The sequence below is a fragment of the Gekko japonicus genome, unplaced genomic scaffold (assembly GCF_001447785.1).
Source record: "Gekko japonicus isolate JY-2015 unplaced genomic scaffold, Gekko_japonicus_V1.1 scaffold1304, whole genome shotgun sequence".
NCBI classification, from domain to species: domain Eukaryota; kingdom Metazoa; phylum Chordata; class Lepidosauria; order Squamata; family Gekkonidae; genus Gekko; species Gekko japonicus.
The window spans coordinates 506,455-530,100 of record NW_015171543.1 but is presented as its reverse complement, the minus strand read 5'-3'; the positions used below and the strand labels follow the sequence as shown (position 1 = coordinate 530,100).

Sequence of the window (23,646 nt, the reverse complement as noted above, 5' to 3'; positions counted from 1 at the left end):
CCTAAAGCCTCCTGTTGTTAACAGCCTTGTTCAGGTCTTGCGAACTGCGGGCCCTCGTGGCTTCCTTGATTGAGTGAGTCCATCCATCTCATGCTGGGTCGTCTTCTTTTCCTGCTGCCCTCAACTTTTCCTAGCATTATTGTCTTTTAAGAACTTATAAATGGAGACTTCCTGGTGAACATGGCTGCTCACTAGAAGCACTTGGTGGTGCTTCGTCTCTACCCCAATGAGGATGTTTTGCTATAGACATTGGAGGGAGGCATCTTTGACCTCCCTCCCCTTCCAAGGAAGGGCTTCGACAGGTGAGCTCAGCTGGATTTTTTTTCAGAATAGCTCTGATAACCTCAAGACCTTGGGGAAAGGGAGGCGTAACTGCCGGTAAGAGCAGACCCTTCACAATTCTTTCTTAAGAATTTATAAATGGAGGCTGGTGAAGCTGGGTATTTTTTAGGATTCAGGAAAGTGAACAAAGGTCCCACCTGTGCTGGTTCCATTTTTCTTCTGTTCGTCTCCTGCAGCTGCCATTTCACCTGCAGGGCAACTGGAGGACTTCTGAGTACACTGTTTAAAAACACTGGCAATCGCTATTGAAGTATAGAATTCTAAAATTATCGTGTTCTTTTGCCACAGTCTACTAGTTCCTCTGAATTCCTTCCTTTTGTTTAAAAAGTCTTCAGCCTTTTCAATGGACAAGGAACTGCTTGCACCTTCCCCCTATATCTCTGTATCTCTGCAACAAAAGAGGCTGGAGAGTCTCATTTTTGGATTGTCATTTCTAGCATGCAGGGATTACTGTACATTTCCCCTCTGTTGCAGGTATCACTTGGATGTAAAGTAAAATGGCTAAAGTTGACACCCATCACTCCTATTCTGCTCGGCACAGGCTGTCCATGAAGGTTGCGGAAGATGAGACAGATACATTAGACAATGGAGTCAGCAGGTAAGTGCTTCTGTTTATTTTGTCTATGTGTCCGATCTCAGGATGGCAAGATGATACTTTCCCTCCTCTCTTTTAGCTTTGTGACAGCCCACTGAAATAGGTTGGAGAGAGAGAGACCATGATTGGCTCAAATTTACCCAATGAGCTTCATGGCAGAGAGAGGGTTTTAACCCTCTCCCCAGTCCCGGACTGACACTCTAACCACTAGACCACTACAGATTAGGCTGACCATGTGCCCACCTGTGGCAGGTGAACTGCCACCCTAGCCCTCAATTGCTCATATTTGATCAATTGAATAGTGGGAGAAAAATGGGGAAGGGAATGACAGTATGGATGCTGTGATTTCACTTCCTGGTAAGTGATGGCTGTGTTTGTGGTCCTCAAACAATTTACCCTAATCTCTATGGATTTTATGATCGAGATTGGGGAAATTTCTGTAGTATCCCTTTTTTGGTGATCACCTGGAAATGATATCAAAGTGTCCACAATGCCCCCACCTTCTTAGGCTTTTCCCTCCAGAACTGCCAGCGTTCATGGGCACAGGGCTGACAACCCTTCTCCAGCATGAAGCTAACTGAGAATCAAGTAATGCTTGTTGCTCCTCAGCACAGCAAAAACAAAACATCTCCCCAAAACATTAAAACTTCCAGAGTTTGTTGGGGAAGAAAGTTGGGCAGAGGAAGGAGAGTTTCCTCACCTCAGATCTGAATCAGAAAGCCTGCTCATTAGAATAGCGGTCACACGGGATTCACTATGACCTTGGGAGAGCTTTGCGCTCCACTGATAACAAACTTGCTGGTGATCCCTGGCCCTAGGAGTGTCTGGCTGCCCTCAACCAGGGCCAGGGCCTTTTTGGTTCTGGCCCCAATCTGGTGGAACTCTCTGCCAAACTCTCTGCAGGACCTAGTGCAATTCCTCAGGGGCTGTAAGGCAGAGATGTTCCGCCAGGCTTTTGGTTGAGGGCAGCAATGGTTGGTTGTATTGGCTGGCACCCTTCTCCCCTCCCCCCCCCTATATTTCATTTTAAGTTCCCTCTCGCCCCTTCCCATTAAATAGCTGGGCAGTCCAGAATTGGAATAGAAATTTGTAAGTCGCCACCTTGGATCTTTTTACTTTGGTTTTAGTTCTTATCAAACTGTATATGGAAATTTAAACATTTGTAACTTTGATTTATGATGTTATGTCCCTTGTACATCACCCAGAGCTTGGTGTGAGCTGGGATATGGCAATTAACAAATCAAATTAACAACAACAACAACAATAAAAACTTCATTGGGAGAACAAACTTTGCTCACTTTTCTTCTACCTTTTCTGTGCACACGCTATACTTGTGACTTTCCCACACAGTACTTTTTTTGTCCCTGCAGGCAATCTTGATCAATAAGGACCTAATCTACACGATGAGCTTATATTGGTTTCAGGCCACTTTAACTGTTAACACTTCTTTTGCAGAATTCTGGGAATTTATTTATTTCCTTTGATTTTTATCCCGACCTCCCTGCCTTAAAATTAGAATCAGCTCTGATTATTCTCCTCAGAGGTTTAGGGTTAATTTTTATGTGCAAATATATTGATGCTATTTTGGGGGGTACACTAATAAAAAAGGAATGAAGGATGAAGGTCCATTGTTTATATAGATTTCATTTTATCACCTTCTGGCTCAACTAATATTACAAAGATTTTGTAGAGACTATGATCTGTGATCTGTCCACTCACAAGATTGGGTTGGATCCAACCAGTTTTTCCATAGCCGGAAAAGGGAAGAAGAGATTCCCTTAGCTCATCAAAAAAGGCTAATCTGGGTATCATGGGATCTGCATGGACAAAAGCCACATAGCACATGGACTGTGTAAAGGAGAGAAATCCGGTGAGTGAAAAAGCTGGTTGGATCCAGCCCATTGTTTGTAGACTCCCCCCCCCCCATGACATACTCTGAACCAGTATGTTCTTGGAGCTGTTTTCTCCCATTTTCTGCTTTTTTGGGGGGAAATCCCTATAGATTACATGTACATTGATTAGTAAGATGAAGCAAACTCTACAGCCAAGTTCAGATTTCCAAAGGAGAATAGTTATTGCCTATTCTCTGTTGCAGGACTCCTTGGTATAATCTGAAATCTCTGTCACTTAACTACGTATAATGTAACACCTCCAGCTGTACTCCAATCTTAAAACTATTACGACTACAGAGTGTGGACTATTCCACCATGATCTGAAGTATTTTTTATATCCCTGCTCTAGGGCTACCAAGTCTTCTCTATAGAAGGGGGTGTCCCAGCAACAGCCTTAGACCCCTGCTGCCACTCAGGGGGAGGGCAATGAGACAAAAATCGCCATCATGTTGATGGTGTGACAATATTTCTAGGACAAGCCTAAAAGTGACATCACCCAGTTAGTATGATGTTCTAACATGGATCCTACAACACTGTGCTGACAATGTGACATCACTTCCAAGTTCAAGTTCACCCTGGATGTTACATGACATCACCAACATAATGGGAGTCTCCATATCCGACCCCCCCCAGTCTCCTGTCGGGTCCCAGTTGACATGCCCCCCCTCCTTTACTAACATATAACTGGAATGAGAGTGCTAGGAATGTGAAAGCTTTCTTCCTAATGTGCGATTTTTAAATGTTGGTCCTAATAAAAAACATTATACAACTTGAATTTTTAGGGTTTTTTAAAAAAAACAACCAGATCAGCATAACCACTTGCAACTTGATCAAGCAGAGAATGTGTAAGAAAATAAAATGTGGCATGATAAAAATGTGTAAGTAGAATGGTACAAGAGGTGCAATAATCCAATAATAGGATTAATTGCCATCAAACTGATGAAGCTTTTCAGACTATGGATAATACATGGACATGGAATGGACAGCAGGCGAAGTTAAAAATATAAATCGTTAGAGAAAGGAATAGTCTGAGTGATTTGGAGGTCAGGTATATGTTCAGTCATAGACTCCTCTTTGAAACTGACTGGTTTCATCCTTTCAGTCTCCATTAAAATGGGAATATTTGCAAGTCTATCTCATTCTGAACAGCTTATTGGGAGAACAGAACAATGCAAAGAAAATGTAAAGCATTTATGTGTTAAAAGTGCTCTTTGGTGGATCATTGGGTAGCCTTATCTTTTTTACTATCTGCTACATAAAATTTTTACAGAGATTCTTGAAAGAATTTATGGCACTGCAAAACATGCATTCATTTCAGTAGGTTTAGACTGGTGTAACTCTGCACCTCAACCCTAGAGTTGGATTTGACTGGCTTTCGAGAAAGGGAACCATTACCTTTTTTACATAAAATTTTTACAGAGAGATTCTTGAAAGAATTTATGGCACTGCAAAACATGCATTCATTTCAGTAGGTGTAGACTGGTGTAACTCTGCACAGGATTGTACTGTCAGTTCCTGGATTTCACAGAGGCCCAGAAAGTTGATCTCCTGGCTGATGTGGGCATTGCCTGCATGAAAGCATTATTTGCTAAAGTGTCTGAGAAATAAGCAGCTGAAAGACATTGCTGTTCCCAGGGCTCTTTTTTGTAGAAAAAGCCCAGCAGGAACCCATTAGCATAATAGGCCACACCCAACAGCAGAAACTCATTAGCATATTAGGCCACACCCCTGCCAGCACAGCTCATTAGCACATTAGGACGCACCCCCATGTTACCAGAAGTGTGCTCATCCAGCCACACCCACCTTTTGCTTGTTATTCTGTTTACCTTGTTTGTTGTCAAAACCCAGGGCTTTTTTTGTAGCAGGAACTCCTTTGCATGTTAGGCCACACACCCCTAATGAAGCCAATCCTAATGGATTTCTGATGTTGGGTGTGGCCTATTATGCTAATGAGTTCCTGCTGGGCGTGGACAACTCGCGAGCCAGCCGGAACTCCGTTCCTGTGCGTTCCTGCCCAAAAATAGCCCTGGCTGTTCCTTCAGGTGTAGTGGAGACTTGATGATACTTTGGTATTATTCTAAATTCTTATATATTGTTATTCAACTGCCAAACTTCTTTTACGAGTTTTTGTCATGACCTATGCTTGATACAGATAAGCAATCTGAGCGATGAAAGATTATCTGTAAAGACAATCCATTAATGTACCTCTTAGCCAAGTAAAACATATCCTTTCCCCCACATCCAGAGCAGGTTTTAGTAACAGTGGTGTTCCTAAGGTCTTTGGTTCTGATTGCAAATGGATATATGATACTTTTTTTTTTTTTACTATGGTCCTCTGCTCTGGCCATCTGGAATGGCCGTGGCAGAAAATTTAATACATAAATACATAGATAATGCCTCTATTAGTAAGTTCTGTCCAGCAAAACCCCTATTGACCTCAAGGGAAGCAGAACACAAGCAGAAGATGATTAATGTACTGCGTTTTTCATAACGTCACTTGTGACAGTAATAGCATTTGTGATTGAGGAAGGAATGCATGTTCTTCCACGGTCCCCTAATTGGAAGGGGGCTCAAGGAATAGCAAATGAACACTGGAAGGGACTAAATTCGCTCCTCTTTTTTATTGTTTGCTTTCGAAGGACCCACTCACCGTGTGAGGACACGTCTTCCGAATTGCAGGGAGTCATTTCCATGGAGACAGGCGGCCTGTCTGAATCCCGAAGGAGCTCATTCACAGGCAGTGGAGCAATAGCCAGGTAAGCTTCATTTACAACATGACAGGGCAGCGACCTTGGGTGAGGTTATTGGGATCTAGTCCTGGAAGAAAAGGGGTGGGATGGACATAGCCAGTAATTCTGACCATGGAAGAAATTTGGTTAATACAATGCTATAATTTAAAAAAAAATTAAATAAAGGGCAAGTTGACCTTGCTTCTGAATCTTTAGGACAGTCCAGCGTCTAAGTGTGCTGTGGTGGGTAAACTGGTTAAGAAATGAGAGCATGTTCCTTTTAGCTCCATGAGAGAACATAAAGGTGAGGGTGAAATCCTGACTTCATTGGCAAGAATTCTATCACAGCTGTAAGGCTGTATTTTATTTTTAGCTGATTAGCATAGTCCAACTCACATTTCCAAAGCTTCCTGGGATGTGGTGAGCCATGACCATGAAGGGTGTCAAAAGACGCTTTGGAATTTACCACGTCTCCAGCCAAAACAAGGCTGTGTGAAACACCACTGAATAATCAGGTTTCCTCAATGTTTTCTAGTTTTGGTGGGGATCTACTCTATGTGAAATTGTATCTTGTAAACACTGGTACGTAATAATTCTTTCTGAAAACTACTGTATCAGTTCCCTGTTTGCACAGCATTATCATTTGGATGAAAGTAAAAACATTTGCTATTTCATTTTTTTTTTTTTTTACAAAGAATAGCTGTATCCTTTTAAAAGCTGGTGGATGTTTTACTACTTTGGTTAAGGAATGAAGAACTTTTGTCAACAAAATGGTTTTGTCACTGAATTAGCCCTGGAGAGGAGAGATTTTGAAATCTCTTACTGAATTGTTTTTGGACGTACTCCAGCTATGAACACACTATGTACACCTTCAGCACAGGGCAGGAAAGGGACCATATTTGTTTCACTAATCCTGTTTCACTTCCTTTTGTGTGACATCATACCTGGATATGGCAAATGTATTTACTTCCCTAAATGTACACACAGATCTTTATACCCAGGGTTTGTTTTTTTCTAACGGTAAAGATTATCCAGTGATGGGAGGAATGAGGTAAGTCTAGAACCAAGGGCCCACCACATATTAAGTTTACATAGTTTGCTGAAATTGTGAATAGATGTATGGTAATACTGCTGTTGCCTTAGCTGTTGACATATTCAATACTAACCTTGGGACACATTCTGAAGTATAATGTGGTTAACTTTGTCCTGATCAATAGGGAGCCAGTTTGGTGTAGTGGTTAAGAGCACAGACTCTGATATGAGAGAACCGGGTTTGATTCCCCACTCCTCCACATGCAGCTGCTGGTGTGACCTTGGGTCAGTCATAAGTTCTTTCAGAGCTGTACTCTCAAGGGCAGTTCTCAAGAGAGCTCTCTCAGCCCCACCTACCTCCAAAGGGTGTCTGGTTTGGAGAGGGGAAGAGAAAAGGAATTGTTAGCCACTCTGAGACTCCGTTGGGTAGTGAAGGGTGGAGTATAAAACCAATCTCTTCTCTTCTTCTGTTGTAAGAAGATATAAGTGAGTTGCAAGTTGTATGTTTCCTTCTTTCATAATGAATGTCTGGGACTATACCAAGAACAAGATTAAGGCAACATCATTCCAATGTCTATCACAATAATTGTATTGATGCAAGATATAAAGCTACTAATTTTATATTGATTGATAATGTAGTCTAGCATTATTTCCTTTCTTTGTTCATGGCTGTTTTCACACCAAAAATTTCCTACATTTCAGCCACCCACCTGGTGTGTTTGTTCCCATGTTTCCACATGTCATTCACTATTTATGCCCATACTATTAACAGCCTGTTCTTTCCACACACAAGAACAACCTGCTATATTTTAAACCTGTAAAAAAGGGTATTTTATGTCTCAAAAGGAAACAACGTGATTGTGGGACTTCAGTGAAGTACTAGTCAGTTACGCTTAATTTGTTGATGACCAAAAAGGGCCAGTCTCTGGCAACAATTAGCATAACGGAAGACAATCATTTGCCTTTTAGACAGAGGGGAGGTGATCATTGGAGGCTCTGCAAATATGAGTTTTTAAAAAAAGTTGTTATAGGTATTGCGTTATTCCTATCTAGTGTTACTCATGCTTTGTTTTTTGTGTTGTTTTAATAAAAGAAGAGAATTAACTGAAACTCAACCTGCCTTTTAGTGAAGGGAGACAGGATCAGTGGAGGTATCTACAAATATTGTAGTTCTTTAAAAAAGTTTTTGAAAGAAATTGCTTTATTTCTATGCAATACATTACCCATGTGCCTAAAAGTTTTTTTAAACCAGGATGGGTGAAGAATCCTGAGGGATGCCTTCAATACACATCAGGTGTGAAATGGAAATCACTGCCAAAAATAGAGAGAAAACAGATTACCCTGGGCTGTCTGGAATCTCTGTTGCAAGAGTGATTTCATGGAGAATCACATCAGCATCTTTACCTTGGCGTGGAAGTAGCCCATGTGAGGCACAGGAGATCTTCTGAGGAAAGCAAAAATAAGACATCTCAAAGATTCTCTGGAGCTATATGCACTTTTAGAGAAGTAGGGAAGGGGGGAAAGGAAGTAAAGGTGGTCAAAATGGAAGGAGTGTCTGAGCAGAGGCATGATTCTTTAACAGGAAGGCTTACAGCTGAGCAGTTCATTAGAAGAATATATGTAATCATAAAGGATAAACTAACACACCTGTCATCACCTTTTCAGATTATCACATTTCATCTTATCACTGACCTCCTGGGCAAGAAGACATTTGCATCATGAAGACGAAAGGCCCGATTCTTTCCTCGAGCGCATCCGAGGGCCAGAGCTCAAAGATGTTCACAGCAATACCAACTCTGAAGAGCCAGGCCAGCTGAAAAAGTAAGGGGAGACAACAGTCCTGAGAAAAAAAATTGTTCTGGATGTCATGCTCAAGGAAGAAGAGGGGGCAAGAATACCCTTCTGACATGTTGTGTGCAATTCAGAGTCATAACATTAAATGGGGATTTTTCTGTTGCCTACAATGGGATATGAGTTGTAGATGTGATGCATTGTGGTCTTCAGTGAGCTTGCCCATGCAGTCATATCTCTTTGGCGCTCTCAAGCAAGTGGTTGACTTGGTTCTTCTTCAACCTCCAGGGTTGGCAGGCAGCCCAGTGTGAAACACAGCTGACTTAGAACACACAGCAATGAGGTCTGTGTGCATTCTACAGGGAGAAGACAATCTTCCATGTTTCACACCAAGGAAACCCATGTTCTGCAACAGAATGATAATAAAAATGGAACAAATATGGACAGATGTGCCATTTTTTCAAGATTCAAGTGTGAAAAGCAATTTTAGTGGAAGGAAGTTGGGGTTATATAAATGACAGAACTGAGAGGCAGGAGACTTTAGCCATGGGAGACCAGGGCAGGGTTCTAAAGGCTTATCTGTTGACCCTGGAAATTTGCCCAGATCTTTTGGATCTCTTGAATTTTCCCAGGATGCAATTCCATTTATTCCAAGTTGGTTTTTTTGGTCTATAATACATTCAAAAAGCTAAAGTTCATTGTACTGAATTGTCACACTGGACTAATTCTTGTGCAGAATGCTCCCAGGCTATGCTGTTACTCATGTGATTTGGTCTTGTAGAATGTTGTAAGGATGCTTATTCTTTCAGACATGTATTACTACCTTCTTAGAATCCCAGAATCACAGAATCTTAGAGTTGGAAGGGACCTCCAGGGTCATCTAGTCCAATCCCCTGCACAGTGCCCCCGCACATACCCCAGTGACCTCTGCTCTATGCCCAGAAGAGGACAACCCCCCTGCAAAACTCTCCTGGATCCCTGGCCAAATTGGCCTGGAGAAAATTGCTTCATGACCCCAAAGTGGTGATTAGCAGTTCCCTGGGTGTGTAAGAAAGGGCCACGAGAACTAAGCACCCATGCAACCCTTCCTGCCCTCCCTCTCATGATCTGCCAAAGTTCACAGAATTAGCATTGCTGTCAGATGATCATCTAGCCTCTGTTTGAAAACCTCCAAAGAAGGAGAGCCCATCACCTCCCGAGGAAGCCTGTTCCACTGAGGAACTGCTCTGTCAGGAAGTTCTTCCTAATGTTTGATGTCTTTATATAAGCAAGCCAGTTGCCAATGCTCTGTCACACTATGGTCTGACCAGGAAACTAAACCCAGAGCTATGCAGATAGGAGCCAGGTATCACCAGAGGCATAAGCAGGGTCAGTCCCTACCTTTTATTTCCCCTCAAATTAGTGTATGACTGCCATCCATTCTTTCAGGGGGGAAGCTGCACTTTACTCAGGGTTTCCAACACTGTCTACATAAATGATGGGATATTTGGGGGGCAGTGCCTGGGGAGAGTGGAGTCTGGAGAGGATGTGATGGAGAGGATGTGATGTGACGCTATAGGGATTTCCCCTAATCTTTGTGGTAAAGAGCATAGAGACTAGGGGAAATTCCTAGAGTGTCATGACAGAGACCTTATTTTTCTCCTTCTCAATTTGTTGAGGGTAGGAAATTGTGGCTGGGGCTGGGGATTCCCCACTGGGCCTGGGCAACTGGGAAGCACTTGAGAGCTGCTCCTGACTTCAGAGGGCCTGGTCTTCACTGGTGGGAATCACACAGGAAGATAGGGAACACATTGATACACTGCACATCCTGCCCAGAAGGCCTTGCAATATTCAACCTCCCCCCAGTAGGGTTGCCAGGTCTGGGTTTGGAAACACCTGGAAACGGCACGTCTATTTATTTTGGATTACTTTGGACTGTTTTCATGTACTGAGTGGTTTACATTAGTTGAAGAGAATAATTGCCATAATATTGGTGTTCCTTGTGACACTTTATATAAAAAGTATTTTGCATATACTTTTGATATTTCTATACACAGTTATTTTTGGGTTTGCGGTTTTCTCCAGGGGAGCTAATCTCCCTGGAGATCCCCAGGCCCCACCTGGAGGCTGGCAACCCTACCCCCAGCCTGCCCTAATGGCAATATTTTGCTTGTTGTAGTTGTCTCATTCAGTTTTGCATGAAAAGCATAACTATGACTAAAAGAGTTCAAGGGGCACTGCACCAATAATCTATCCGCCACAGATAAGGAGATTCGTGTGGGTGGCATATGAACATCCATCGATTCTGGTTTCTTATACTAACATACATTTGAAGGATGCATGGGGATTTGGACCTGTGAGTTTCCACTACATGTGTTAAACCAGAAGCAGGAAGCAAGAACATCTGTTACTTGTGCTTCTGCTAACACCTGCTGTCCAAATTGACTCTGAATACCCAACTTACCTCTTTGCTAAAATGAAAGATTCACAGCATTAGCACCATGTCTCTTACCTACACTGGGGGTGAGTTAATTCTGCAGCAACCGTCCATGTATCTGTTTACTCTCCAGCAGTCTTGGCTGCGCTCCTGTAAAGATGACGGCAATGGCGTGAATAACACTTAGTGTAGCAACCAATTGGCTACACAGCTATAAATAGTCAGGTCCTTGGTCAAGCATTAATGCGCCTGAGAGCAGGCATGCTCCAGACACCTAGGCTTGGTTACAAATGTGTTTGATCTGCACGTGAACAAGGACAACTGGTGCTCTGGATAGTTACAAAAGAGACTTAGTGTTGTGGTCAAAGCTGACCTCTCTAATCTTTTCAGCATGTAGGAAGACCTAGTGGTTCAATCTATGGCAGGGTGAAAGCCAAGGTTTATGCATGCAAGACCAAGTCTTTTTAAAATTTATGTCCGGGGTTTTTGTGTTGTCACTTTATTTATTCCTTTGTTCCTTTAATCAATCTGCTCTAGTCATTGGGCTCTGGCCAGATTTAATGTCAACTACTCCAATAACACCAATGAAGAGTAAGTACACCATTGACCGCCTGTGTCTTGCTTAGTCTCCTCTTTATCTCCCCTACGCAAAACACACTGCTGGCCCCCCGTGAGTCAGTTTCCCTGCTTCTCTCTGCTTGCAGCTCTATGGCCTTTTGCTAAAGCAGCAGCCCTTTCTTAGAGATAATGAGCTTCCCTTTTTCTTCTTAGGAGGCTGCTAGTGATGCTGACTTGGAATTTCCCTGCCATAGTGCTGGAAAGCTTGCACTTAATGACTTCCTCATAACCCCCATTTTCTTGGCCAGGTGGCTGAGTTTGTGGAGTTTCTTCCAAACTTATGTATAGGTATGTTTACAGATAAAATCCATGCGTGTTTTTTTTTAGTTGAAATGTAGAAGTTTATTCTGCCCTCCTTCAGATGCTTCACACGATTTTCCCCCCATAAAAATTTTTATTTTATTTTACAACTTGCAAGTACATTCACATATAAATCAATGAGTAATGCATCAAAAAATTCCATGCATGTTTTGAAGCCAGTCTCTCTTTCCCCCTGTTCTAATATCTTGCAAAGCAACCCACTTCGGGATACATTTACCACCTGCCTTTTCAAACGGCAGTGGCTGACTCCAGGGGTCGTTTTGTAGAAAAAGAGCTAGGGGAACTCATTAGCATAACTCATTAGAAGCCCTGCGAAGGCCCTCCCTGGCCCCAGGCAGGCAGGGGTGGGGAGAGGCAGGGAGGAAGCAAATTACCCTCCTTCTTCTCCTGCCTCCTCCTGGCTGAATGAGGGCCGGAAGCAGGGGGCGGGGCTTCGTCATGTGCCCCGTCCCCCTACCTCACCTGGGGGAACTGCGATCCCCCACGATCCCCCCCAAAATGACCTCTGGCTGACTCCCATATTAACTTCGGTGGGTTCTCGCTCTGGTGCTGTTTGTTCTGCCTCTTTGACTGAGTGATGTGAACCGTTGCTCAAAGACTACCCTGGACTCCCTTGACGGGGCCAAACGAGATGTTCCGTGTGAAAAGAGTCAGGTTGGAGTGCTCGGCCCAACACACAGTCACATGTAAAAACTGGAAAGCTCATCTTAAAAGAGCCCATTGCTCTGGAGCTCTCTGAGGGAGGGGGGAAGGGCTTCCCTCCCATGCCACATATGCCAGCAAAAAATGGTCACTGTGGGACCTGTTTGCACTCTTCCCTGGCTCTCTGTATCCTAGGAACAACTCATGTCACACAGAACATGCCGAGGAATGCAACTTTTGAAAAGCCCTCTCCCCACAACTAGCCAGGAGGGCAGATCTAGGTAACAGCCTATTCCTGAACTGTTCAGAGGTTCTCTTTCAAGTAGCTTGGTGGAAAGCAGTAATCAGTTCCTGGATCTTCCAGCACTAATTTAGCACATAATTGCCCCTTGCTATGTGAGAACTGCAGAGTCGTTCCACTAGTGAACCAGTGAGAAGGTACCCATGTGAGTGTACCCGTAGAAACTGAAGTGTGACATTTGAGCTGAAAACGTCTTGTAAAAAGAATGCATGGGTACAGTCATGGGGCTGCCACAGGTTCTGCAGAGCTATCTAGGTTTAGGGCTTAAGTACAGGTCACTCACAGTTTTGTGTAACTAAAGGCCAACAGCTACTTTTCATACAGAAAAAAGCAGCTTCAGGAGACTCACCTTCCGCCGGTGTTTGCAGTGCAGGAGGAGGGGTAGGGGGTAGGCAGGCATCCTCTGGCCACATGGTGCCCTCCGGCAATGCGAAGAGGGGGCAGGCCAGTTCTCCCACAGCCTGCCACGTCAGGCGCTGCATCTGAGCATGGGGACAGGCTGCAAATCCCAGGCGGGCTATTTAAACAAGCCCGTGCAGGCCGTCCTCCTCCTGTTCTCATCAGAACACCCACCCTCCCTCGTTTTGGTTGTATTACGGTGCTTCTCTGGTCTGTTCTTTGCTGTCACCGCTTAGCGGTTTGGGCATTGCGACAGATCCTTTTCGGGGGAGGCCATGCCTGCGTGCCTGCTTCTCCCAATTTGGGGCCTCCCATAAGGGGCCGTGGGAGGTGGAGCCACTCAGCCACATGCCCAGGCGGGGGCTGCTGGCTGGCTTCCACCACCAGGTGGCGGGGGGACCATGAAGAGGCCGGTGCCAGGTGCCTGCATGTGTCCCAGGATTTTGTCACTCCGCGGTTGGTCTCCCAGCAGATGGGCTGGGTAGGGGTTCCCGCAGGTGGAAGGCGGGTCGCCTGACGCTTGGATCCATCCCCATGCTGTGCCATTGCTCCTTGCCTGTATGCAGTAAAATTAGCTGCGGCCATATATTTTACCAAAGGATGGTTGTGCGTATGGTTATTCCTTCTAACGCCTCACCCTCTACCCTCCTTGAACCTGCAAAGGGGTTCAAAACAGAGAAGCTGTTGGGGAGGGGGAGGGGAGATACTTCGCCCCTTTTCGTGTCTACGGCACTCCTCATTGCAAATAAATGCTTGCCTCTGCTTTATCATAGTGATTCTTTTTGTTCCCACCTGGCTGGATAACTGGAGGAGACTGGGAAGAAAGGGGATCTAAATAAATACAGCAGGGTGCTGAGGGAATGTTTGTGCCAGGAGGGGAGAAGGGGGGGCTTTGTCACGAAAAAGGGCGAAAGTTCTGGGAAACGAAAGCGGGAGGGGAGGACAGGGAAGGCCTGGGGGAAGGAAAGGGAGCAGGACAAAGCTGGGCGGAGGGTGCGAGGTGGCTGGACAGGGAGGGAGGGAGAGTGCGAGGCTGGGGTGAGAGAGATAGTAGAGAGTGAGAGGGGGGGAGAAGAAGAAGAAAAAGAAGAGATTAGATTTATACCCCGCCCTTCACTACTCAAAGGTGTCTCAGAGCGGCTTACAAACTCCTTTCCCTTCCCCTCCCCACAAGAGACACCCTGTGAGGTAGGTGGGGCTGAGAGAGCTCCTGACAGAAACTGCTCTTTTTCAAGAACAGTTCTTATCAGAACTACGGCTTGCCCGAGGTCATCCAGCCAGGTGCAAGTGGAGGAGTGGGGAATCAAACCCGGTTCTCTCATATTAGAGTCCGCGCACTTAACCACAGCACCAAACTGGCTCTTTGTATTTGTATGTGGCCTGATGCTGATGTGTGAACATTGTGAAGAGCCACGGTAGTGGAAGGAGAGTCCTGTTTATAAGCTCTTTTAACTTCAACTCCCCTTTCCCCTATCTATGCTCATGTATCCATACCAGTGTTGATGGGGCAACGGGGGGAAAAGAGGGTTCTGGGGATCCCTCCCAGCGTATGTACTGCTCCTGCACTCATCTGTATCAAGGCTAGAGCTCAGTCCTAAATATTAGCTAACAGCCTGATCCTGAGTCTGTTACTTGGACATGAGGTACGGTCCTAAGCCTACTGGCCTGTATCCAATAAAGAAGCTTTAGCAACTCAAGGGATTCCTCCGATTCCCTCTTCCGGCTGCATCCCACTAAGACTCCTGAATTATGAAAGAATGAAACTGCCTTATACCAAATCAAACCTCTGGTCCACCAAGGTCAGTATTGTTCACTTGGACTGGGAGCAGTTTTCCAGGGACTCAGGCAGAGGTTTTTCACATCACCTCCTGCCTGGTTCTTTTAACTGGAGATGCCAGGGATTGAACCTGGGACCTTTTGCATGCCAAGCAGAGGCTCTACCACTGAGCCACGGCTCAGAAATATATTTTCTAAGGTTTAATGGACCATTAGGAATAGCATAGGGGTGTAAGGAGGGGGGGTGTCTGCATTACAAGGGGGAATTGGTGGAAATTGCCACCCCCTTGTAAGAGAACTCAAGTACTCTTATGTCTTGGTAATGGATGTGTGGATACCTGCCACTAATCTGGACATCCTTGCGCTCCCATCTTCTCTGCACCAATCATGATGACTTGGACATAATACATTTGGATGTAAAATGCAGTCCAAGGAGTACTGCAGTGCTGAAAGGCGAGTGTAAAACATCTGAACAAAGTTTTAAGTCCAGCGGCTCCTGTTGCCAGGGATTGAACCTGGGACCTTTTGCATGCCAAACTCATTAGCATAACTCATTAGCATATGCCACACCCCCTGACATCACCGGAAGTGCGTCATAAGGCCACACCCCCTGACATCACCGGAAGTGTGTTATAAGGCCACACACCCCGCCCCCAACAGTCCCGGCCGCCGCCACCGGCCTTGCAGCTCCACTGCTGAGCCCCATGAGGGGCCCGGCGGTGGACTTGCAAGGCCGGCGGGAGTGCAAGGAAGCCCCGCGAAGGCCCTCCCTGGCCCCAGGCAGGCAGGGGTGGGGAGAGATAACAGGGCACTTTTCTAGCAGCAGTGCGGAATCCAACATAACACCTAAGAGTCATAGGAGTCAGCTACAAACATCTTTCTCATCCAACATGGAGAACACAACACGTCCTAGGACCCAAGTCATCCACCCTTTAGGAGGAAGACGAGTCACTAAACCCAGCAGCTCCATCCTGGAACTGGTTCCACTAATAGTTCAGCTAATATAAGGAAAACACCAGCTGTATACGGCAAACCTATGCATATTTATTTGGAAGTAAGTTGTATTGAGTTCAAGGGCACTTATTCTCAAGTAAACACTCTTAGGATTTCAGGGTTCTAAAAATGCCTGTAATTAATCTAGGGGGAAATTGTTGGTAATAGACTTGATTTCAAGGTGTACAGGTATGATTTTTTTTTCCCCTAACAAATCAAGTGGTTTGGAATTATTTTATTTAAAATCCTCACAATTGTTGCTGGCAGGTTCACAAGGCATGGACAAAGCTCTTGCAACATCAGCCATCTGCCTTTATGGCACAGTCTGCCTGATATTGCTAATCTCATTATTGTAGACTCCTTTGTGTTCACCGTGTCAGTAGCCTCCTCTAGTCTACTACCTATTCTTGGGCCTGGTGTCATAGACCCAGCCACCGGTAAGCCAGTAACAATGCTGAGTTTGTTACACAGAAAGAAGGAGGAAAAGAAAGAGGTTAAAGAGGAGAAAAAGGAGGAAGAAAAGAAAGAGGAGAAAAAAGAGGAAAAGAAGGAGGAGAAAAAAGATGATAAGAAAAAGGAACCAGAGTAAGTATAAACGGGAATGATGTTATCTTTGCAACACACTTCCTCTTCCCTAGAATGCCTGTTATGGAAGCAATGATAGGTGCCCACTCATGGGCAAGGCCAGAGATTCTGTATACTCAGGGGACTCTCCAGGTATCCTGAAATTAGAAATACATAAATTGTAAATTAGAAATAAAACCCCCCACCTTGCAGTGCCCTATTGCAGACTGAACACGCTCAGATTCCTTGAAATGTTGACAGCAGTTGAGTTTCAATTGAAGAAAGGGGGTGTGTGAGAGAAAATTGGCCTTCACAAGCCTGCAAGTGTTTATAAGTATCCTGGAGGAGGAGATTTGGGTTCAAAGCAGGGTTGTCAGGTTCCCCCAGGCCACCCATGGGAGATGAGGGGGTAGGGTTGCCAGAACCAGGTTGGGAAACTCCTAGATATTTGGGGGTGGAACCTGGGGGAAACAGGGACCTCAGTGGGGTACAATGCCATAGAGTTCACCCTCCAAAGCAGCCTGATCTCTGTAGTCTGGAGATGAGCTGTAATTCCGGGAGATTCTGGAGGCTGGCATCCCTAGTTCAAGGTGTGACGAATTCAAAATGGTTCACCCACCTTCCTCAAGCTTTTGCCTGGGCCCCCAGTGTGCTACTAAATGGGTGCATTGGCCAGTCACAAACAGAGCAAAACAGGTGATCCACAGACAAGGCAGGGGTTTCTGTATACTCACACAGGGGACTCTCCAAGTAAAACATTGATTTGTAAATTATCCAGAAGCAAAAAGGGAAAACTTATCAAAACATCACACTGAGGACGGGGCATGCTCCAGACTCCTGGAATGCTGAGACTCAGTTTAAAATAAGCAAAGGGGGGGGGGAAGAGCCTCCCCAAGACCCTGGGAGGCTACAGAATCCAGGAAGGGAAGATTTGCATGTGTACATTGGGGGGAAATTTCTGCTGTGTGATCTCTCACAGTCCCCAGCTTGTTCTCTCTGGTAGTAAACTATCCCACCCCATCCTTTGCTGACCGAATTGGCCACAGTGGCTGGAGGATTTGCACAGCATGCCAACCAGTTCTGCACTAGCGTCCTTCAAAGGCTGCTGGGGCTGATAGCTGTTGTTTCCTCTGCTCAGCCTTAAAAGCCTATGGTGCTCTTGGCCAGTCTCCGATCTAGCCTCTCTCTCACAGGGTTGTTTTGAAGATTCTGAGAAAGAGCGAGAACCAAGTACATTGTTCGGAGCCACTAAAAGGAAGTGTGGTAGTGGGCCACAGATTAAAGTGTAGTTCTAGCCATAATAACCTCTAAGCTGTGGAGTCTTGTGAGCAAAAATTCTACTTTGTGATCTACTGGAGTAACAGTAGTTCTGCCATAGTCCTGCAAATGTAGTTAAGAGAATGTCTGATCTTGGGGTTTTAAAAGAAGTTTATGGCATAGGGTTGTGCTCATTGTGGGAAGGGGGGAAATGTGCTATTCATGTGGATTTCTACTTGTTTTGGTCCCAGGTATTTCCTCTGGTTTTCTTAAGCCCATGATAATTAATGCTGGCATAGATTTATGGAGCACATTCTGAAGTAGGTTTTGTTGGGATTACTAATCTGTCGAAAAGAGGCTACAATGTCGGTACTGTCCAAACAGATTGTGATTCATTGTGGTGCCTTGATCAGTTCCAGCTTCAGTGTGCTGTGGAGCACTCTAGACTTAAGCACACAATCAAAACACTTGTTGCCCTTCTGACTGATGATGAAGCTTCAGTTTCAGAATGTCAGTGGGTGCTGTATTGGACCAGACTAGGTGCAGTACCACACAGAAGGTCTTCCGTAATCAACTGCTCGTGTTGCAATCTGCTGAAGGAAGTATGATGATCACGTTGGAAGATGGAGAATTTCTGTGACCCGTGGTCTTTCATGTATAGACACCTTTATGCTTTCCTTTTTAGGACGAAGAAAGAGATCTTTGTGATGGATCCATCCAGCAACCTGTATTACAGGTGGTTGTCCATCATTGCAGTACCAGTATTCTATAATTGGTGTATGTTAATATGTAGGTAAGGATTATTCCTTAATTGTACTCTTACTATAACTGTTGGTTTCAATTGTTGACTTTTGTCTCCCCTGCTATGCAGGGTTTTAGACAGAGCTCTTTCTTAGCCTTGTTGTGGGTCACACTGTTGGGGGAAAGGCTTAATCACAGATGCTCAAACTAACCCTTATCCTAAACCTAATTCTATCACAAAGTACCAAACCCTTTCACTTCAGATAATTCCTCTACCTCTAACTCTATCTCAAACCCTAACCCAGTCACTAAGCAAATTCTGTTCCTAAATGTAACCACAGCACTAACTGCAAGACTGTCTCCAACACGAACATTAATCCTCACACTAGTAACCCTAACCTCACATTCATAACAAGACTAGTTCTTACTGTTCCACTTAAGAACTGAGTCTTCCTTCAGATTTCATCATGTTCCTCCAACTAATCTGAGTTTCAGTCCCAACTTTAACCTCAATACATGTAAATTTTCCATACAGGCGAAACAGTAGTTCCTGGGGCCATGTCAGACTGGGAAAATGGGGTGGAGGCTTAGCTCTCCCTTCATGCCATAGTCCAGATCTGAATTGGGGCCCCCCGTGTACAAGATAAGTAACTTTTTAAAACTTCAGGCCTGCCTCAGATGGAACTACCAGCACATTGTCTGCTTAGCTTCCTTCTACCTCCCTTTCACATGACGTCTATGAGATCTTGGTCTCCCATTCATACAAAGTGCTATAAACTTTCCCCTCAGGAGAGGCTAGCAAAACCTCATATTCTTATTTTATGTTTTAAACAGAATTTGTGATTCTCTCCCCCTCTGGATATCATACATTCTCCGAAATTTAGAATGCCGCTACCAGCCCTTCTTTCCTCTGACTTGGGTATTTCTGTCCCCAATGAAACAATCCAAAATAGACACACAACTCTTTTAAGAAAGAAAGGCTTGCAATGTTATGCTCGTAACCCTTAAATCCATAACTGTGTCTTTGTGAAGCAGGAGTTGCATTGTTTTTCCAGCTCTGATTTGCAGCAAGCTTCATGCGCACAGCGGCCTGCAGGGGCCCTCTGGTGGCTTCAGTGCAGCAACTGTTTTACAGACTGTGAAAAGACCAAAAATCTCATGCTTAAACAACTCCCACACAGGGATGCAGAATCCTTAACACTGACTAGATTATTGCTCTAGTATCACTGAAGTCTCCCCCCCCCTTCTGAATATACCATTCCCAAGGAAGAGTACCTTCAGTTCTTAATATTGTTAGGCAGTGTCTGTAGGAAGTGTAAGTTGAACACTCTGCACAGAGAGGATATGGTGGACAGAGTATCTGACATGGCTTGGGCACAAGTCAGCGGGGCCAGATCTGAATAAGCAGTCTCCTGCACACAACACAGGCAGGTGAGGCCTGATAAGTTAACGTAGGGTTGTCAAATCCAGGTTGGGGAATTCTTGCAGGTTTGGGGGTGGAGGCTGGGGAAGGTGGGGTTTGGGGAGGGGAGGGACTTCAGAGGGGCATTACTAGAGCCCACCCTCCAAAACAACCATTTTCTCCAGGGGAATTTATCTCCGTAGTCTGGAGATCAGTTGTACATCAGGGAGATCTTCAGGCCCCATCTGGAGGCTGGCAGCCCTATTTTACAGGCTGAAAAAAGATGGACCTCCCTCCTTCCTTGCTGTACCCTTTCTTGATCCCTCGGTCTTGCACCAGCGTTTCTTCTTTTGCAACTTGCTTCCCTTCCTTTCTTCGCTCAGTGCCTTTCCCTCTGAAGCTCCCTAGGGCTTGCAAAAGCACCTTCACCTATTAGTGAAAGAATGTCCTTTAAGCTCCTTGTGAAGATCCACCTATGTAATACTTTCCTAAACAACTCTATCCCCCGTTTCCTAGTTGATTTCCTGCCACCTCTGTCTGCTAGTCATCCTGTCATTTGTTGACCTTTATCCCAATCCCTCCTGTACAGTCAGAGTAATGTCTAAGTGATCAACGCACGGGCATGCCATGACTGTGGGCACTAGGCTGATATTGGGTTGCCTTCCATTCTTTCAGTCTAAGCTTCCTTCCATATGCAGCATCATAATATCAAAGCAAGATTTTACTTACTACATTTTTTGACCCTTCATCCAAAAATGTTAAGAGTTCTATACATGGTCCCAACTTTATTCTAACAGGGACCCAGTAAAATTGTCTTGGCAGAGGCATACACAGTGCTGTGGATATGGCTGTTCAAAAACCGTGGAGCCAGAATACAATCACCTGCATATTTTTAGCATACAAGTGTAATCCAGTCTTCTTTTCATTTGTGCTTTTTCAGAGCCTGTTTTGATGAGCTCCAAATGGACCACATGTTGCTTTGGTTCATCTTGGACTATTCCTCTGATGCTGTCTACATCTTGGACACTTTTGTGAGGATTAGAACAGGTGGGTTCATTAGAACAGGTGTCTGCTGTTGAATTACACCGATGACTCTACTGTTCATCAACCATCGTACTTGATCAAAAGAGAAGAATCACTGAATTTGATGGAGTCTATTGAAATAATTCCTTGTCTAAAATAAGACATACATCTAGAGAAGTGTTGTGGAGACACAGCTCAGACAGTCACACCATGGCATTGCTGCCTGCTTAAAACCAAACCCATGTGGCAAGCTTTACTAATTTTGTAGATTTCAATAGGAATGGGCCTATTGTGTAATTATTATTCAAGCTGTGTAAACCTAATAGTACAAAAACTATCCAAGAGGAACATATTTTTGTACACCTGGGAAGGATTTACAAATCCTTAGTAGAAAGGGCTATGTCACAGAGGTTAAGATGCACATTTCCAAGGCTGCAATGTTCATATTTACGAGCATATAACCCATTTTCTGATGTTAGTGTTCTATTTTTAATTTTTTTAAAGGTTTCCTTGAACAAGGACTACTAGTTCGAGATGAACAGAAGTTAAGACAAAATTATCAAGAAACGAGACAATTCAAATTGGACCTGCTGTCACTTTTCCCAACAGACATACTTTATCTAAAATTTGGATTGAACTATCCTGAATTGCGGTTTAACCGCCTTCTGAGGATTTCCAGGCTATTTGAGTTTTTTGACCGTACAGAAACGAGAACAAACTATCCAAATATATTTCGAATTGGGAACCTTGTCTTGTATATTCTAATCATTATCCACTGGAATGCATGTATATACTATGCCATTTCAAAGCAAATTGGATTTGGAACAGACAGCTGGGTCTATCCCAATGTGTCCATTCCAGAACATGGACGTCTGTCTAGAAAGTACATTTATAGCTTGTATTGGTCAACATTGACACTGACAACCATTGGAGAAACTCCCCCTCCAGTGAAAGATGAAGAGTTTCTGTTCGTGGTCATTGACTTTCTAGTGGGTGTGCTCATCTTTGCCACCATTGTCGGTAATGTAGGTTCTATGATTTCTAACATGAATGCCTCAAGGGCAGACTTCCAGTCCAAGGTTGATGCTATCAAACAGTACATGCATTTCCGGAAGGTCACTAAAGACTTGGAAGCCAGGGTTATTAAATGGTTTGATTATCTGTGGACCAACAAGAAAACAGTGGAAGAGAGGGAAGTTCTTAAGTACCTTCCTGACAAACTGAGAGCTGAAATTGCTATAAATGTCCACTTGGATACACTAAGAAAAGTGCGTATCTTCCAGGATTGTGAAGCAGGCCTCCTGGTTGAACTGGTGTTGAAGCTAAGACCTACAGTCTTCAGTCCTGGAGATTACATCTGTAAGAAAGGTGATATTGGGAGAGAAATGTATATCATCAAAGAAGGGAAATTAGCTGTTGTGGCTGATGATGGGGTGACACAATTTGTGGTCCTAAGTGATGGCAGCTACTTCGGGGAAATCAGCATCTTAAACATCAAAGGCAGCAAATCTGGTAACAGGAGAACAGCCAACATCAGGAGCATAGGCTATTCTGATCTGTTTTGCTTGTCTAAAGATGACCTGATGGAAGCACTCACAGAGTACCCTGATGCTAAACAGGCACTGGAAGAAAAAGGACGGCAAATTTTGATGAAAGACAACTTAATTGATGAAGAAGCAGCCAAAGCAGGAGCCGACCCCAAAGACTTGGAAGAGAAAATAGACAGACTTGAAGTGTCTCTCGACAGTCTCCAGACCAGGTTTGCTAGACTCCTAGCAGAGTTCACTGCTAGTCAATCCAAAGTCAAGCAGAGACTTATAAAAGTGGAGAACAAAGTAAAGAAGTATGGAAGTGGTACCGTGTCAGAGGATGAGGGTGAAAAGCCTTAGGAGGAGAAAAAGAATTGTGCGCTCTTTTATTTTCATTCAGCACATGAGAGAGATGAACACTCATGCAAATATGTAAACACGGTTATTTTTATATGGATCAAAACAACGTGCTTGTAGAGTTTTTAACAGAAGCAATTGAGTTGTAAATAGGAAATTCGTAAGTTTTATGATGTTTTTAGAAAGAGATCTTCACATCCATTCCACCCCCCTTTTGTACTGGTAAGGCCATGAGGCACGATCAAACCTCCTTGATTGAAGGTAACTTCTGTGGGCCTGACCACATGTATCACATTTGTCACTTCTGTGTTTGCTGCTGAGAGACTCTCGTGTAAGTTAACAGTCTGATGAAACAGATCCATACACATAACTATTCTAGTTTCACATTTTTGTATCTTGGAATCATAGCTGCCTCTCAGTGAATATAATGTCTGGGCTTTTATAGTAATTCATTCTGTTCACTTTAAAGAAAATAGATTTGTAAAGACTGGTATTATATTTCGCAGTCTTTTGCGCTGTGACTGAACTATTTCTGTACTGCCATGCCACAGATCCCAAGATCATGTATTTGTGTTTCAATGTACTCTAGCCATGGGAAAGTCCAGGTGATTCACTCTCAGGGTATAGGCAGAACTGACCCAGTCAGGCTGCTGTGGAAGTGCACTCACCACACTTGGTGCAATCCTTTCTCCAGGACTCGTTTCGCAACACAAAGAGCATGGCCACCATCTAGCCAGTGTTAAGGGTTTATTAACCCTCTCAGCTTCTATGGGAAGACTGGCACATGCTTAAAATGTCTCCAGGATTGACCTCATGGGAAACTGCTTCTACCCATGTGCCACAGGACCTGGTTGTGCGAATGTCTATAACATCAGGGATGCAGCTCTTCTTCCACTCAGGAGCAGGTTTTCAACTTGGAAAAAAGC

General features: G+C 44.3%; 1 protein-coding gene across 1 annotated transcript; it reads left to right on the top strand.

Moving 5' to 3' along the window:
- The first annotated feature begins 839 nt into the window (after positions 1 to 839).
- Positions 840 to 22,723, top strand: CNGA3 (cyclic nucleotide gated channel alpha 3). Its single transcript, XM_015419657.1, has 8 exons — positions 840 to 940; positions 5,469 to 5,585; positions 8,256 to 8,411; positions 11,335 to 11,388; positions 16,319 to 16,432; positions 18,354 to 18,461; positions 20,752 to 20,858; positions 21,339 to 22,723. Exons 1-8 carry the CDS (start codon positions 840 to 842, stop codon positions 22,721 to 22,723), a joined length of 2,142 nt encoding a protein of 713 aa, XP_015275143.1.
- The last annotated feature ends 923 nt before the right edge of the window (positions 22,724 to 23,646 follow it).